General features: G+C 33.1%; 1 protein-coding gene and 1 non-coding gene across 4 annotated transcripts in view; one reads left to right on the plus strand and one right to left on the minus strand.

The window, feature by feature from the left end:
• The window catches only part of LOC131937902 (KH domain-containing, RNA-binding, signal transduction-associated protein 2), a 29032-nt gene extending 11593 nt beyond the window's left edge, over window positions 1–17439 (minus strand). For 2 of the 3 annotated variants that reach the window (XR_009386262.1, XM_059295613.1), the window contains exons 1-2: window positions 17323–17438; window positions 32–162 (exon numbers count right to left, since the gene is read on the minus strand). Coding sequence is in view for 2 of the 3 variants with exons in the window: in XM_059295613.1 (XP_059151596.1) it covers window positions 32–162; window positions 17323–17413 (222 nt within the window). In the remaining variant the exon portion in view is untranslated. Of the gene's footprint in view, window positions 1–31; window positions 163–17322 lie in introns of all 3 variants that reach the window. The other variant, XM_059295610.1, reaches the window with a different exon arrangement.
• Window positions 17440–17869: 430 nt separating this feature from the next.
• Window positions 17870–17941, plus strand: Trnah-gug (transfer RNA histidin (anticodon GUG)). The gene has a single exon. It is a non-coding gene; the product is annotated as a tRNA-His (tRNA).
• The last annotated feature ends 908 nt before the right edge of the window (window positions 17942–18849 follow it).

The raw sequence follows: 18849 nt of genomic DNA on the forward strand, positions 1-18849 counted from the left end.
TATAAATCGATTGATGAAAATAATGACTTACTTTTGGATGTTCTTTTATTGGAATTTTAATTTTTAAGGAACATCTCTGCTGTCTGTCATTGTGCAACTCATACATAGGAACAGCAGGTCTTTCTTTTTTATCATCTTCACCCTTAGTTAATCTGTCTATTTCTGAAAAACCATTAAATCAAAATTATGTGGGTGGGTCTAATGCCTCGATGATGCCAAGTATCAGGGGGTAATTAATTTTGACTATGTACATTTAGAAAAACATTTTAAAGATTTCTACTAATCTAAGAATTTTTTAGTATTGAAAATATGGCAAAATTATTCTAACATCTTACACAATATAAAAATAATAACAAAGTCTATTAAATATACTTTAATATGGGTTTAATAAATATGGGTTTAATTTAACATTTATTGTCATACCCCCAAAATCAACATTCGGGGTATATGGAGCCAGGCAATGGGGCAATAAGTATTATCTCATAGCTTAGACTAACTCCACAATAAAAATAATTAATTTCTAACCCCAAAATAGTTAATGCTGTGTACACACACTAACTGATACTAGCTATCACTAGGCCCCAATGGGCCCGGTCTACAATTGATACAATTGCAGGTGTACATAGGGCCTACAGTCTAGTAGTTTACAGTAGGCACATTAGTATGTCTAGTGTGTAGCTGTCCAGAGTTAACATTCTTAGATGTAAAAAGGGGTGGTACTAACTAATCTGCCTTAATGCTTTCCCCTGATAAGCCATGTGTGCTATGCATTACATAACATGGAGGTGAGAAATGTTGAGGAGAGAGCATTGGTAGTGGTTTCCCCTTTGTTCTCTTTGCTGGACCCTGAGGGCCATAAATTACATAAGGAGATCTCTCTGGTTGGCTGAGATCTAGGAACTGCAATCCACGTTACCTACCAAGAGATGAAGTTTTATGGTGGGCCAGAAACTGGTGGGGGCTGGGTATCATGGGGGTAAGAAATTGTAGGGGGGGGGGGGGGAGTGGTATTAATGTGCCTGTTTACTTCCCTGCTGGACCATGAGGGTCATAAATTACATAACATAATACCCCAGATTGGCTAAGACCTAAGAACATTTATTCCTGTTACCTACAAAGAGATTAGAAGTTTTATGGTTGGTTAGAAACAGGTGGGGGCTGAGTCGGCTGTATTGCCCCTCAGGGGTAATAAGTATGTGTACCATTTTAAAAATTACCTGGATAACATCAGATGGCTGAATTTTTACTTTTCAGCAGGTTAGAATTGTATTTCAATCATTTAGACACAAGTCTGTTTAACAATTAATACATTTTGTGTTAACTATTCGTATACTAGTGTCATATTCAGTGGTCTAATAAATGAGAAACTTGCACAGAGGGTATCAAGAGCCACATAATATCTGATATAACTTTTCTGAACAGGCAAGCCAGTGGACAAAATGTATTCATGTAGGCCTTGATTTAGTTATTATCTAACAAATAAAACCATTAGGGTAATGATCAGTCAAGTTTTACTCTGATAATGATCAAAAATTTATAGCATGGTAAAATGGGACAAATGTCTGCCATTTTGTTTTGGCACCAATAATAGTAGGCTTCTAGTCATATAGATCTATATAAACTAGTCTCTAGGCTACATTTTAGTATTTCTCGCTAACTTGGAGGCGTGGTCGGTTGCTAACAACAATATGGCGCCCGGACCGGATGTTTGATTTCCGGCCAAATTCCAGAGACCTTCAACTAATTACATTTAAAAATGTTTACCACGCGCAAAATGGCTAGATTTCGGCTAGATTTCCGTGTCATAACAACAAACCTTAAGTGGCAGGGTTAGATATGCCAGAAAAGCATTTTAAAATTTGGTTTGGAGAACGGAGGCTAAATTCAAAAGTTGGTTTTATTAACATTAATAGAATTTAAAAAATAACAGTTTAGGTAAAGAAATGAGCGAGAACGTAAAGCATTATTAGTTTTATTAGTCTATGAAAAAAGAAATCAAATATTGTGAGCTGTTTTTTTATAAGACCGGCGTCCGTATCACAACCAATTTATTTTTATTTTTTAAAAACCACGTGACCGCTATTTGATGATTACTAGTGAGGAACTCTGGGTGCATGGCCACTTAAAAAGTCTAACCTGATTTGTGGTTTTCTTTACGTTCAAGCTTAAGAAGAGTTGTCATGGAGAAGTGTGTTGGCCATGGCAGTGAGTGTCAATAAATATTAAATTAAGTAGGCCTAATTAGGGATTTTGGTAAAAAAACACTAATCATCATATAAAAATAAAAATTACATATTCTTGTAGAGCTCAACTATATGAAAACAAAACAAAAAAGATTTTCTTTCTAGCTCAAATAGTTTTTTTAAGCGAATTTTTTTATGAGGGGTGGAATCCCCTTGTTTTTGCATTGGCCTATTGTGACAAGTCATGGTATACCTGAATAAATTGAGCATAGTTATTTTACTTGCAGTTGTATTTTGTTCATATTTGCAGAGTTTAGCTAGAATGATATATAGAACTTGTAAATGCTTTTGAAATGAATAAAAATAATACAGAACTTATATTTTTTTGTTGGCTTCCTCCCATAACCCCAAAATACTGTGTTCTGCGCAAATATGAAATTGTTTCTAAAGCCATATTTTATATAAATACAGCAAATGAAAGAACTACAAAGTTAAAAATCTAAAGTAAATGACTTGAACACTGTTATGTGCATATAATATTATAATTGCCTCATTATTTTGGGCAGGTGAAGTAGAGTCCATCTTTAAGCCATTTTGTTATAAAACTGCTGCGCAAATATGAAAATGTTTCTAAAGCAATATTTTATATAAATACAGTGAATGAAAGAACTACATAGTCAGAAATCTAAATGACTTGAACACTGTTATGTGTATATAATTGCCTTGTTATTTTGGGCAGGTGAAGTAGAGCCCATATAAGCCATTTTGTAATAAGTGAAATGAAGTTATCAGATCAATGTTTTTATGTGTGAATTGTGTATGGATTCTAATTTTCAGCATATAACTATATCTAATGGTAAGTAGAACTTGAATACTTAAAATTACAGTTAGCACAATGCTAGTGTATAGCAACAGACAGGTAACCTAGGTCTGACTCTTGTCAGTCTAGATCTAGTCTGACAAAATTGGATTTTAGGAAAAACATATTCTGCAAAACTAGAACTAAAGCTGAAAAAATTAAAGATGGGTATGTAAATATATTTTGAAAACAAAAATTAGGAGATTTGTTTGCACATTCCATAAGAATGCTGTTGTTAGTTGATCAAACTTAAAGGCCGGAAAATCGGGATGAAAAAATATAACAATGGTGGCAACGCGACCTACATACAGTGACCACCTCTGGCTGAGTATATCTAATGTCGGAGTCAAAATATCCAAAAACAAATATCATTTCCACATACATAAGATATGTCTGCTCAGTAATCTTCTCTCATCTAGAATAACCTTTTAACAAATCGTGATTCCATACAGGGGGAAGACCAAAGCAAAGACAGGGCGCTGTCAGATCGCTAAACCATCAAAACAATGGGAAAACCATTGGTCTACTTTTCATTTAACATTAGGAAATGACCTTTTAAACTTAATTAATTACCATAAATTAAAAACTTATTAGTATGCAAAACCAAATCTCGTGCGCCCTGTATAAAAAAGTAATGGGATATTTCGGGTCATTTTACCGCAATCGCGGCCGATACCAACAACCCTAATAGACAATAGTGCACATTCAATATTCCAAATTTGGATTTTTCTCAAGTTTTGACAAACGAAGTGTCTATTCACAGCCGGCTGTGAATAGCCGTATTGGGGCTATTCAGTCGTGACCGTTTTTGATAGATTTAACTAGGCATGAAGATGTGTGGTCGAGTGGTCATAGGGAGAGGCTGTCATGCCAGAAGGTGGGGGTTCAAATTCATCAGATGCCAAATGGTCTGACCCTTAATGTATACCTCATAATCTTATCAAAATATTTTTTTCACAATTAGATCTAGATTCTACTTGAGTTACTCATGGAAGGGTTATTTTTGTTAATTTTTTTTTCGTTTGTGACGTAATTGTTGGCATATCAGCAAAAAAAAAAGACCTGTCCCGTAGATTTTTGCTAAGAGAAAAAACAAAAGTGTGATGGAAACTGAATAATAGCTGATGAAAAAGGACATCCTATTTCACCTGATATTTATTCTAGATCTAGACCTCTATGTGATAATGTGAATTTTTAATGGTAATTGATAGTTGAATAGCAATGTGAACAACCAAATAAACTGATGCTTAATTAGTATTATTTATTTAAAAATTACTAGATCTATTATTCTAGTGTATAGAGTTAGAGTGTATAATTGATCATCTAATCATCTATGACCTACGTAGCCTGTAGCAGATATGTCTGATATGAGCCTAAAAGTTAAACTAAACTTTAACGGTAATAACTTTTTTATAAAAATATAACAAAATAAAAATAGCACTGCTCTCTTAAAGTTAATCTATACCTCACTCCCCAGTCACAATAAATGCTTAGCCTATATTATTTTAAGATATTATTCACAGTCGTATTTAGTATGAAATGACAGCCGACTGCGAATAGCCATATTGGGGCTATTCACAGTCGGCTGGGAATAGCCCCAATACGGCTATTCATCCCAACCGACTGGGAATAGCCTTGGCCTTTGACAAAATTAAATTACCTAAAACTAAAAGTCATAAAGAAATTATAAGCCTAGTGTTTTTCTACACACGTTTGTGGCCTGGCCGACGGAAAAGAGATTGTTTATATTATTGTTTTGAGTTTATATTTAACTCAATGCAACGAGCCTGCCGGTTGGTTGAGGCCACAACGGGGGGACGTTCTGACCGGGATTCAAAGGGACGACTCGAAATATCCGATCTATTTAATTTTAAGTATTGTACTACTTCTAGATAGATCTAGACTAGGATTTTAATTAATTTATTATTTACCAATGGCCGGCTTTTCCTTGTTAATTGCAATTTCTAAAGTCATAGTCGAAAATATAACCTCAGCAAAGAATGTTGATATCTCGAGTAGATCTAGATTAGGGATTTAGGTATAAACACAAATTTCATTATATTAAAATAAAAAATATATGTTCTTGTAGATCTCAATCAGGAGAAAACAAAACAGAAAAAATTTTCTTTCTATCCCAAATAGTTTTTTTTTTATGAATTTTTTTGTGGGGGGTAAAAGTCCCTCCTTTTAACATTGGCCATTTGTGATAAGTCTTCATAGGGTATCTATAAATGAGTATAGTTTGGTTAATTTCAGTTGGATTTTGTTCGTATTTGCAGAGTTTGTCTACAATGTAGGGAAGGTATATTCATAGTAAAACTGAAGAAAAAAAAAATACTTTTGATGAAATATCTACCCCTACATTAAAAAACCGCACTATGTTCTTTTACATTAATTTATATGTATTATTTTTAGAGCAATGTTTGATACACATATAATAGATAAAGGTATTTCATTCTAAATATTTGAATTTTAAATATCCAAATATGAAAAAAGGTTAGTAGAACGTTAAACTCAACCGAATTTGAACTGCATGCACAGAATACTTACTTCAACTTCGGAAATGCATTTTACTAAAACTGCATTAGCCTTATCTTATACTTACAGGGTATTTCAAAATATAACTTATTTATTTTTTAACTCCTAGTAGAACATAAACTACTTAGCAAAAAGATGCATGCACCAAAGATAAATTGATATTTTTATGATCAACAAGCAGGGTTGTATCAATTTTATTTGCATCGTTACCCACAACAGTGAAACTCCTCCGGATGGAGAAAACTAGATCCCATACTTTAATAATAATACCCTGCCTGTGATCATATAAATAACAATCTGAAATAAACAATAAATCAATTGTTTTGACAAGCAAATCAAGATTTTTTTATATAATCATCATCACAATGTTTTCCATTTTAGTAATTGATTGGATTTCCATTCATGATTGGTTTGATTTTGTTTTCATTCACAGGACATTATTTTGTGGAATGTACTTCTTACCCAGACATTTAAAGAATACTCAGTCGAAGAACTCAATATCTAATTGTTCACATCAAAGTTATATTTACACAATTTACAACTTTATAACTGAAGTCATCAATGTTCCAATTATAAAAATAAAAAAATTTATAAGAATACAAATATTTACAGACAGCTTGTGATATAAATGTTTAAATTAACATTAGATCATGTAAAATTAGATCAGTTAAAAAATCTGTCAAAATGATGTTGTAATCAACAGATTCATCTTCTACTTCATCTGGCTTCCAGTAGGACACTGTCAGATATTTCTCAGGATTCTTCTGCCCTTTGAAATATACATCAACAATTCTTCCATTATACAACACATCTTTGCCTTCAACATCCCATAAATGATTAATTTGTTGGCCAATTAAAAATGTCGGCAGCTCAGAAGTTTTGCAGTTATCAAATTGAACTGATTGACAATTTCAGGAGAACTTCTTTTAATATTTTAAAAATTTCTGAGGAAAAATCATTAGCTTTCAAAGCTTTCTTAATTTGTTTATTTATCATTTTTCTATTTTTCTTATCAAACAGCTTTTCTGTTTCAACTTGTCTCTCCAACGCTTCTTTCTCATTGGCCTTCATTTTTAGATGATTCAATTTTCTTAATTTGTAAGCTTCTTTCATTGAAAAGTTGATGGTCTTTTTAAGCTCATCCTCTGGTTTTTTTAACAGCCATGACATGGTGTCATTAAACCTGCTCTTAACTTTTCCAGAAATAAACATAAATGTGGAATTTGGTGCTCGTCTCCACAGGTAATCTGTCAAACCTAGAGCTCTTTCAGAGGCCATGTTATGTGCTGATGAGGCTTGTTCCATCATTTCGCTACTAGGGTTTGACAAATTTCCTTCAATGTAATTGTACAACTGCCTCTTAAAAACTAAATAAATACTCTGCACTGCAATTGGAATCATGTTTTTAATTAATTCTGTTGTTTCAGGGTTTAAATTGCTTATAAGTGATTTTAATACAGGATCAATTTCTTGATTAATAGGCTCACCAAAAATATTTGATTTTAGAGTAAGAATTTCTAAAGGGCTTGAAACAAAACGTTCAAATTCAGACTGGCAGCCTTGAATAACAGGAACTAGTCCTAAATTTGATTGATTGGAATAAAATTTGGTCATCCAAGGCCCAGTAATTGATTTGCCAATTAGAGCAAGGGTAGTGAGTTGTGCTACAACAATAGGGTCTTCTAGATAACTTTTGATGTTTCTTTTTAAATTTGAAGCTTGATTTTTTGAAACATATGTGAGAAGATTTGTTCTATAAAAAATAATAACTCCAGATAAATGGAACAGAATATGCATTCTGTTTCCTACGTATCTCATGAACATTCCAATAGGAATGTCAAATTTTTTACAAAATAATTTAAAACCAGGTGGATCTCCAGTCTTCATTGAGTAACGTAATTTGGAGACATCCATTAAACAGTGAACAGCCTTTGGGTGTAAAGATGTGGATGAAGATAAGCCAGAAGATTTTTCGTATTCTAAAATGGATTTCCTTGCAGCAGATGCAAAGCCATCAAGGGGATGCACATTGCAATTCAGCTCTAAAATTTGAGTGTCAAATAAAATATTTAATTGTTGGACAACACAGTGGTTAACTGGAGCTCTGTCTGTTACTGTTGAAGATATTTTCTGAATCAATGATTTACAAAATATGGAAACATTGGCCTCTGGAATTTTTTTATGATTAGCATATAAAGATGTAACATGTTGTAAAGACTGAAAAATGTGTTGCGCATAGTCACTAGCCTTAGCACCAGGCAATTCTCTGACATCCAAAATTAGGGGTCTATCTGGAGCTGTTGAAATATGTATCTCATTGACATGGGCTCCATCTACTGGGGTGGCATCCCAAGACAAAGTAACATTTTTATTTAACATCAGTGCTTCACCTATTTGGACATCAGCTAAGATGCCCAGTTCTAGAGACATTTGGGCTACAGTTGTTTGACTAGGCACAGATGAAAGCTTTTGACCGGTCATTAATTCAATAAAAAACTCTAGCAGGTCACCAGCCGATGCCACAGACACATTACAGAGCAGGGACTTGTACATGCAAAGTCTGGTGTCTGTGTCAAATTCTTTGCCTTTTTTTGTAATTATATGTTCTTTATTTGTCATTTCTTCAAAGCGACAAGTTAAATCATCTATCACTTGATTTAAGGACACGATTTCTTTAGATAAGTTTGAAATCATCAGTTTATTACTTTTCAAAGTAAGTGTATTAGAATCAATTTTAGATTTCAAAATTTTATTTCTTCTCTTTATGTATTTCATTTTTTCCTTTTGTTGAACATAATTATGTACAGGAAGAGCCTTCATTGTGCGTTTTAGACTAATGATCTCTTGCTTTTTTTTATGCAGACGTTGTGTCATTCTTTTTAATTTTTGTTTTATCTTTCTTACTTCGTAGACCCTTTTTAATGCTGCATGTGCTTTCATAAGTGAAAGTTTCTCTTGTTTTAACTTTTTATTTTCTTTCAAAAGATTATCATTTGATATTCTTTTGAATGCACAACTGGCACAATCTGTACGAAGTTCTTTATCTAATGTTTGAACTTGAACATGTTTAACAGGTGACGGTTTTGAAGGTCCAGGAATAGAAGGATACATTTCAATGGATGTTTGTTTTTTATTCAAGGGATGATGAACATCATCTAAAAAACTCAATATTGCACTCCAGTTGCTGCTAATATTTTTTTTCAGGACTTTAAATTTCTTTTCAGCATTGAAAATTGAGGTCTTGAGTGCTTTCTGTTCTATGTCACAATATTGAGAGGGCAATACATCACTGTTCTTTATTTCTTTTAAAAGTGATAGTGCTGCTTGATGATAACTTTTACTAATTTTAGAAAATGATATTAAATTCCCTATTTTAATAAATTCATGATTTAAACATTTATAAGAATCCATTAGATTATTGAGTTCTTCTAAAGAATGAGTAATTTCAGTAGGTCTATCCATAGCTGAGTGAAACAAAATAACCAAACAGTAGTTACAATAATTCATCTTATTTATTATCATTGTTCTATTAATTTTAAATACTTTAAAATGTGTATAGCAACAGGTTGTACAGGTAGATCTAGGCCTGATTTTAACTTATAACTAGATCTATATAAACTAACAACAACTTGAGTCTAGGCCCTAATAAGAGTAGACTGTAGAGAAAAAAAAACTTGAACAAATATTTGGCAAAAATTAAATCTTCAAGTTCAAGCAAATCTAGAGCTGAAAAGAGGAATGATAGTATGTAATATATATTAAATTATTTTTAAAACAACAATTAGGAAAGTTTTTTACACATTACACATTACGAGAATGTTGTTAGTGTGTCAAAACTCAAAAGCCGGCAGGGAAAGAACAGGATGAAAAAATATAACAATGGTTGCAGCGTGACCTACATACAGTGACTACTTTCAAATGAGTATAACTAATGTCAGAGTCAAAATATCCAAAAACAAATGTCATTTCCACATACCTAAGATATGTCTGCTCAGTAATCTTCTCTCATCTAGAATAACCTTTTAAAAAATCGAGATTCCAACGTATTTGAAACTAAGCTTGATACGGTGGGAAGACCAAAGCAGAGACAGCATGCAATCAGGTCGCAATGCCATTAAAACTAAGGGAAAACCACTCTTTTTAATTAACCTTAGGAAATGACCTTTTAAACTTAATTACCATAAATTAAAAACTTAGTATGCAAAACCAAATCTCCTGGGTCCGGTATCAGAAAGTAATGGGCGATTTCGGGTCATGTTTTTACCGCGAACTCGGCGGATGCCGACAACCCTAATTAAATATGTATGTCTATTATTCAGTGGTCATGTTTAAATTGAAAATTGCGTAAATTCTAGATTTAGTGAGAAAATCTACATTTACATGCATAATCTCAGAATAGACACTTTGTTTAGATTAGTTTAGAATTTCAATTTGGGCCATTAAATTTTGTAAAAAATGCCATTAATTTTTAATATGCACAAATTAAAGCCAACATAATCATTAGTTCCCTCTTCTGCACCTTGATAGAATCTAATAGTGCTTTGTAACTCTACCACAGCGGATTTAAGGGTCCTAAACGATAGATTGGTTTTCCATGTTATTTTAATATTAAAACTAGGGACTTGGATGACGTAGATTTTGCCCCTCTAAAAACGAGTTTTTTCCCCATACCGTAACTTAGTGAATTTAGCCGTGCGGCAGTGGGTGATAATTAAAAAAAAATAATTTCACTATTAATCACCATTGTTAATAGAAAAGTGTCACTTTATTCTGAAAGACAAATGGATTTCACCGATTGCTGTGTTATTTTTGTTTTTTTCTGCTACGAGTGCAAGATGGTGTGTTTCAGGCAAAAATTGGGTAAGTAAAACTTATTGTTCCATAAAAATTTACTGTCGCCTTAGGCTAGAAATGCAATCTCCGAGCGTAAACACCATTTTTACATATATGTTTCAAATTTCATTTAGTTATTCATTAGCGACGTATTTTTTTATAAATAACTTTGAAAGCATAGGGCTTACAACAGCTTAAGATTGCCGGAAAAGATCGAGGTTAAAACCGGAAGTGGTGTGTTGTTAATGACGCTATACAATGTAAATCTACTTGATTATCTAAATCCAGCAACATCCACATGAATCTGACTCTAAAAGCTTTTTAAATTATCGAATTACATTTGTTATTTATTACACTTGTTATTTTTTATGACTTTTCATTTGTATTTTGTTATTAGATTCATTAATTGGGTAATTTTAGGATTGTAAATAAGATCGTTTTTTTTCTCTCAGTTCGCGATGTTTATTTTTTAAACAGTAGATTCTAGATCTAAATTGTTAACTTAAGAATTATATTTAAAAACAAAAGAATGTTAGTTATATGTAGTGTGCTTTTCTATCAAATTTCTTAAATGAACAAGTTAATTTTAAAGCTTAATAGTAGGCCCTATGGCTATGCCTAGTATAAATCTACTATAGACCTATTGCAGGCTATTACACTTAGTTCAGTGAGTTTGTTGGGACTTAAGGTCTACTAATATTTAAAAAATAAAATGAATATAGATCTATTACAAGTGTTAATATTTAATTCCAAATGAACCATAATATGTATATTTTTATTCAGCCTTCTACTTGTTTTCTTAGAGCAAGTTTTTACTTTTTTATTTGATAAGTCCTCTTTATTTATGTTAAACTTGTATAGGCCCTTTTCAATTATAACTCTAGGCATTTTCACTACTTACTTTATGTACATTTACACAATTTTCTGTGTAAAGCTACACTATAGCCTACTACTGTATTTTTGCTATTGTATATTTTTCAGTTCGAGCTTTACTAGTCTTGGCCCTAGATAAAATGTACCAGTTCACAAGGGGATAGAGAATCAAAAGATGTGGATCTACTCATAAGCAACTTCAATGAAGGAGAAATAAGTCCACTTAAGAATGGATGTTGCTGGTTTTTATTAGTTCTAAAAGCTATCAGCCAGAGGAGACACAGCTTCAGTAGATGTTTGATCGGATTTCATTTTTAAATCATTGATGGTGTTATTTTTGAAAGTAAAAAAGTGACACAAGCTAATAGACTTAAACATGTTATCCACACAGCATGAGATGTCACTTAAATATATGACACATGTTTCTAAATTATAAAACTTACCTTTAACATTAAATGGTGATCTTTACTCCACCAATACAAAAATCATTTCAATTATTAAATTATTTGTTCAACAATAATTGTAAATTAAATTATATCAATTCTATGATAACATACACATAACATGGATGAAATATCATGAATATTGACAACATTAAGATACAATTTTAGTAATCTAAAATCCGTTTAGCATTGTACTTCTTTATTGCAAAGAAGTAGTTGCGCAGAACAAAAATGACTTTTTAAATTTGACCAACATTGTAACAAAACCACATAAGCTAAGTGAAATATTTTTACTTTGTGTGGATGTATACAATGTTGGCACCAATTAGGCCAATTTTCATTCAGATATTCCATATAATAAAAATTTGGCAACAGGTTATGTGTTGCCTATAGCAGAATTTATTGTTTAAAATTAAGGGGGGTATATGAGTTTAAACCCCTTTTTCATTAAATAAAATATTTTTAAAATCAAATTTGAACAATGGTAATATCAAAGTATATAATAACCTTCATTGTTACAATATTTCTTGCATATTACCAAAGTAATCTAAAATCTGCTCAACATTGTACTTCTTTCTTGCAAAAAAAGTAGTTGCGCCGAATAAAAATGACTTTTATTTTGTCCAACATTGTAATAAAAACAACATAAGCTAAGTAAAATATTTTGACTTTCTGTTAATGTATACAGTGTTGGCACTATTCAGGCCAATTTTCAGTAAGATATTCCATATAATAAAAATTTGACAACAGATTGTGTGTTGCCTATCAAAGACGCTTTTTCAAAAATTTTAGGGGGGTGACCCTCTTTGTTAACATTATTTTTTAGGTTGTCTTATTACAATTTTTTAATTAAAATTTTCTGTCACTTATCATATATCATTACAAACCATATCACTTACTGGTTAATTTGAGATCAAATTTAATGGTCTAGCTTAATTAGGGGCCGAGAAAACAAACAAAAACAAAATGACCTATTAACATCTTAAAATGCGAAACTCTTTTTCGCCATCAAAAGATATCAAAAAGTTACGTTGGTTTGTGTTTTCCATTCGTAGCATGATGTCATAGCAATTACGACAACATTGGGTATTTTAGTTACCAAAAAAAACCAAAACATTTTGTTAGAAATAAAACTTTATATTCATTATGTTTATTAAGGAAATATCAGACATATTTATTATAAATTCTATGTACAATGTACAATTTAAGACATTAGACATTCCATGATGAATTGAACAATCAATACCCATGAAGATGACAATAAAATTAATATCCAAAACTAAAAATAGATCTGACAGAAATCTAGATCTAGTCCTTCTAACTGTAACGACAATACAGTATTATTAGGTAAGATGATAAATAAACTTTTTTTTTAACTTTAAAATTAAATACTCTATAATTAATATTCTCTTCTGTAGTAGCATTAGGTTAGGCGAAGTTTTTTTTTTTTTTTTTTTTTTTACCAGCTATGCGTAGTAAATCTACAGTCCTGTAAGCTTGCGTGAACTTAAAATGACCCTAAGTTGATTTACAATTTGCTTGGTTTATGAGGGGAGGGGTGGGATTGCCCACCGACGATCTCTACCAGCATTAGTTAATGCTGTGACGTATGTATGGTAGGCCTGCTGAACTCACGGTGAACCCTCGACCGTATCAACATTTTTCTCCCGCAGACAAGAAAATGTAAGCAGTCGATCTCGCGAGCGATGCGAGCGACGATGTTTGGAAAATTTTGAATAATTATTTTATAAAATATTTCGTTCAAAAAAATTTTTTTGAAAAAGAAAGAAAATAAAACCGCTCGTGGCATTTCCCATGTGAAACAATAAAATAAAGCACAACTGATTTACGTCGGATTCGAACTCGGAGATTCTAGGTCACCTACCGCACCGTTCTGTTTACTCTGCTACACACCACGATATATTGGAAAATAAAATATTAGACATTTTGTATCAAAAGATTGTTAAAACTAAAAGGAAATAATTACTACTTCATTTATTGATATCATTCTACGTAGTAACTGAGTAACTGCGTAAATTTTACACACAATACCTATATTTTTAACTAACACAACAGCATTAACGAGGTTGACCAAGTCTAAAAAAAAAAAAAAAAGCCAGTAGGCCTAATTAGATCTAGCACAAAAAGGCTCGGAATGAGCATTGTTTAAAATACAATACTAAGGCCTAATTAAAAACTACATATAATTTCATATAAATGATACAGTCGGGTAGGCCACGAAGTATTAATATTAACAAGGTTAATGACCGGTCACGAATTATGTTCAATGAAACTAACAGTGCAGTCGGCCTACTTGGCTTGCAGTGAAGAAAAAAAATCAATATACTTATAAAATTACTAATACTTTAATACAATAATAATGCCCACAATTTCTGCACATGCTAAAACTGAATTATAATTAAAATACTAGACTTAACAGTGCATTCCGCAAAAAACAAAAATTAGTTGTTTCTATCTGACAACTAGCGTAACAATGGCGTAACGTTGCTAAAAATAGCAGCGGCATGGTATTTCTATGGGGAATTGAATTTAGGAAGAAGGGAAGCAGCATCATTGTAATTAATCATGGTAGGGTAAAGGAGGGCGTTAAGAGCCACACTTTTTAGCACCTGTACATTTTTAAAGATTTCTACTAATCTAAGAATTTTTTAGTATTGAAAATATGGCAAAATTATTCTAACATATCTTACACAATATAAAAATAATAACAAAGTCTATTAAATATACTTTAAATGAGGGTTTAATTGAACATTTATTGTCATACCCCCAAAATCAGCATTTGGGGTGAAAGGAGCCGGGCAATGGGGCAATAAGTATTATCTCCTAGTTTAGACTAACTCTGCAATAAAAATAATTAATTTCTAACCCCAAAATAGTTAATGCTGTGCACACATACTTTAACTGATACTAGCTATCACTAGGCCCCAAAGGGCCCAGTCTACAATTGATACAATTGCAGGTGTACATAGTGCCTAAAGTCTAGTGGTTTACAGTAGGCACATTAGTATGCCTAGTGTGTAGCTAGTATACTAGTGTGTAGCTGTCCAGAGTTAACATTCTTGTATGTAAAAAGGGGTGGTACTAACTAATCTGCCTTAATGCTTTCCCCTGATAAGCCATGTGTGCTATACATTACATAACATGACATGGAGGTGAGAAATGTTGAGGGGAGAGCAGTGGTACTGGTTTCCCCTTTGTTCTCCTTGCTGGACCCTGAGGGCCATAAATTACATAAGGAGATGCTATCTCTGGTTGGCTGAGATCTAAGAACTAAGTCCATGCTAACTACAAAGGGATTAGTTTTATGGTGGGTTAGATACAGGTGGGGGCTGGGTATCATGGGGGTGAGAAATTGTGAGGGGAGAGCAGTGGTACTGGTTTCCCCTTTTTTCTCCTTGCTGGACCTTGAGGGCCATAAATTACATAAGGAGATGCTATCTCTGGTTGGCTGAGATCTAAGAACTAAGTCCATGTTACCTACAAAGAGATGAAGTTTTATGGTGGGTTGGATACAGGTGGGGTCTGGCTATCAAGGAGGTGAGAAATTGTGAGGGGAGAGCAGTGGTACTGATTCCTCTTTGGTCTCAACCCTGCTAGACCATGAAGGTCATATATTACATAACATGCCACCCCAGATTGTCTGAGATCTGTAACTGTAATCCATGTTACTGACAAAGAGATGAAGTTTTATGGTTGGCCAGAAACTGGTGGGGGCTGGGTATCATGGTGGTAAGAAATTGTAAGGGGGGAGCAGTGGTATTAATGTGTCTGTTTACTTCCCTGCTGGACCATGAGGGTGATAAATTACATAACATACCACCCCAGATTGGCTGAGACCTAAGAACATTTATTCCTGTTACCTACAAAGAGATTAGAAGTTTTATGGTTGGTTAGAAACAGGTGGGGGCTGAGTCGGCTGTATTGCCCCTTAGGGGTAATAAGTACATGTACCATTTTAAAAATTACCTTGCTAACATCAGATGGCTGAATTTTTACTTTTTAGCAGGTTAGAATTGTAGTCCTATCAGTTAGACACAAGTCTGTTTAACAGTAAATACATTTTGTGTTAACTATTCCTATACCAGTGTCATATTCAGTGGTCTAATAAATGAGAAACTTGCACATAGGGTTTCAAGAGCCACATAACAGTATCTGTTATAACTTTTCTAAAGAGGCAAGCTAGTGGACAAAATTAATGTATTCATGTAGATTTAGTTATTATCTAACAAATAAAACCATTATGGTAATGATCAGTCAAGTTTTACTCTGATAATGATAAAAACTTCATAGCATGGTAAAATGGGACAAATGTCTGCCATTTTGTTTTGACACCAATAATCAGTGTGCAAAAAAAATTCACCAAAATAAAACTATTCTAGCCATAGCTATAAAAATAGTGTTAAAATATACAACAACCAATGCTCTATTACAGGAACAAAGAATGGGCTTGAAAAACTCATTTGGTTTATTACAAAGTGAAGTTTCCCAAGTTATGTCTATTTGGAAAAAAAGTTCACAAAATGGTTTTATGGAGATGAGAAATTTTAGGGAAAGAGCAGTGGGATTAAATCCTGTCTCATCCTCTCCCTATTGGACCAAGTGGGTCATAAATTACATAAAATGAATCCTCTGCTTCTCTGTTATCAAAGAACAGCAGTGGTTGTTACCTCAGAAGTAGATTAGCAGTGATATTGGGGGTTTTGTGGGGGTGGGGTGTTGATTGGGGCTTAATACCACACGGCTCTTAACGCCCTCCTTTACCCTAAATATCTCAAATATATATTTATCTAGGAGCTGTCGAGCGCTGATGCCCGGAGGTCGGTCGTTTTTCGTTGCAGTTCAGTTCCTAATGAGAGTGCTCCATAAGAAATGCTTGTATTAATTATTACTACATATCTCGCAAATGTTTCTGGCATTTAAGCCATAGTATCCATTTCCTTAGCATTTCGCATTAAAATAGTAATGAGATATTGCTAGATTAGCAGTTTTTTCGTTTTTTGTATATAGGACCCCCCAAAAACACTTAAAATGCGAAAACTAAAAGAGCATGACGTTTCAGGGTCAGGTTCTGACTTCCGGTTTTGGTAAGGAGATCGACTATTATTTTTTATGATCATTCTCATCCACTTCAATTATTTTTATCTTACTCTTTTACTGATATCATAAGCTTGATCTTAGTGAATTTTCATTAAAAAATACCTGCTATTTAAAAAGTTACAGAGATTTTAGTTCGCATCCAAAAAAGTAGGGAAGCAAAAAATTGAGAAAACCCCATAGTTATAGTAAAAAAACCCGAAAATTAAATACGTTAAAAATTCATAACTCCGTAACCGTTTGAGCTAAAATTAAAATAAAAGTATCTTTGTTCTTGTCTAAATGAGCTCTATAAACTGGTGCTACTACATTATTTTTTTTTTAAATTGAAATTTCATCCAAGTCCCTAATTAAAACAACAAAGACTGGCCATGCCTAGAAATCTAGCTCTAGCTGATCATGGCCTCTTTGGATTTAAACGCACTATTCTAGTGGTTAACAATTAAGCAGTTTATATGATTTTGTGTTTAAATAATACCTTGTGCAATTAGCCTATTTGAATGCGAATTTGGGTCTGTTTGTTTGAGTTCATTTTCTAATTCTTCGCGGTACGTTCCAGTCTGCGCCATTTCGAAGATTAAGCGTGTATCTGGGGATGGCCAGGCTTTATCAAGATTTTCATAAAGCATCATTAAACACGTTTTAGAAAGTAATATATTTACCGTAGCAAGAGTGTAATTTTCTTCAAACAGTAATTTTAGTAAATTCATTTTATCTGATTGTGACTATTATGACGATATTTTCAAGTAAGAATTCAATTGTTGTTTTGAAAATATTAAACCAGAAAAATTAATAACTGGCATGCTTTTCTGGCATCTATGATCTGATTTTAATACATTAGGCCTAGGCATTTAAAAACTACTTATAAAAATATAAAGTAAATGAGTTATACTGTGTTTTTCGCAATGAAAATTATGTTGTAAAAAATATGATTCAATTTTATAATTAAATAATACATTATTTGACAAAATAATAAAAAAGGTATATAATAATTCAATTTCGCGATTTGACAAGCTGGCGTACTGGCCGTGATCGTATAGTGGTTAGTACTTCGCGTTGTGGCCGCGACAACCCAGGTTCGAATCCTGGTCACGGCAGAGGCTGTGTTGTCTCGCACGTCCAAGCCAGCAGTTTTTTTGGGAATTTATTATTTGATGTGCTACGAGATTTTATTCTATTTTAAAAAGTAACATTATTACAAATGGATTAAAAATCATGTCTATATCGTGATATGCCATCTCCCGTAGTGTTATATAAGAATATTCGAGAAAGTTAAGGGGAGACGGGAGATCACTTCAGGTTTATTTTATTTATATTTTCATTTATATATTTTTTTTTCACGGGACGGGTGGACTACAATTCTCGTGGGGGCGACACTTGTTAAAGAATTTGCTTCTACATTTTAACAATTATTTGCCGTTTCGTTCAGCGCGTGAGCAGAGTTTCTTCCAAGCATCTCCGAAGAAAGTCTACCACCCCCCCCCCCCCCAAAAAAATGTTAAGTGCCCCCCCCCCCCCGGAGAAAAAAGTCAGGAAGAAACACTGGGCATGAGAAGGAAGAGATGCCTGAAAGAAACTCTGATCCCGACCGCTTACGCTCTTAATCAAAGCTACACAGCACAGCACTTAACGTTAAATGCATCTCTTTCAAAGGCAGATCACTCGCTTGCGATATTAAAAATTAATTAGATGTAACTTCAAACCCGGTCTATCTCTTGTAGTGATAAGCCTCTTTGTAAGATCTGTCGCTGTACACTTTCTAATAATACAACGATCGATTTTATCTCCCTTTTTGAAAAAAAAATCAATTAAGTTATCATTAAATTAATCTTTAATTTAATCTTTAAACTTGACCACAAATCTACACATGAACTCAAACAAGCGGACATTGTGACATGTGGGCAGTGTTTCTTCCAGACTTTTTTCTCCGGGGGGGGGGGGGGGGTAGACTTTCTTGGGGGGGGGGGGGACACTGTAAAAAGTATATATTTTCTATATAAATTAT

This window comes from Physella acuta, unplaced genomic scaffold, assembly GCF_028476545.2.
Source record: "Physella acuta isolate Inbredline_101_S28 unplaced genomic scaffold, ASM2847654v3 ptg000225l, whole genome shotgun sequence".
NCBI lineage: Eukaryota > Metazoa > Mollusca > Gastropoda > Physidae > Physella > Physella acuta.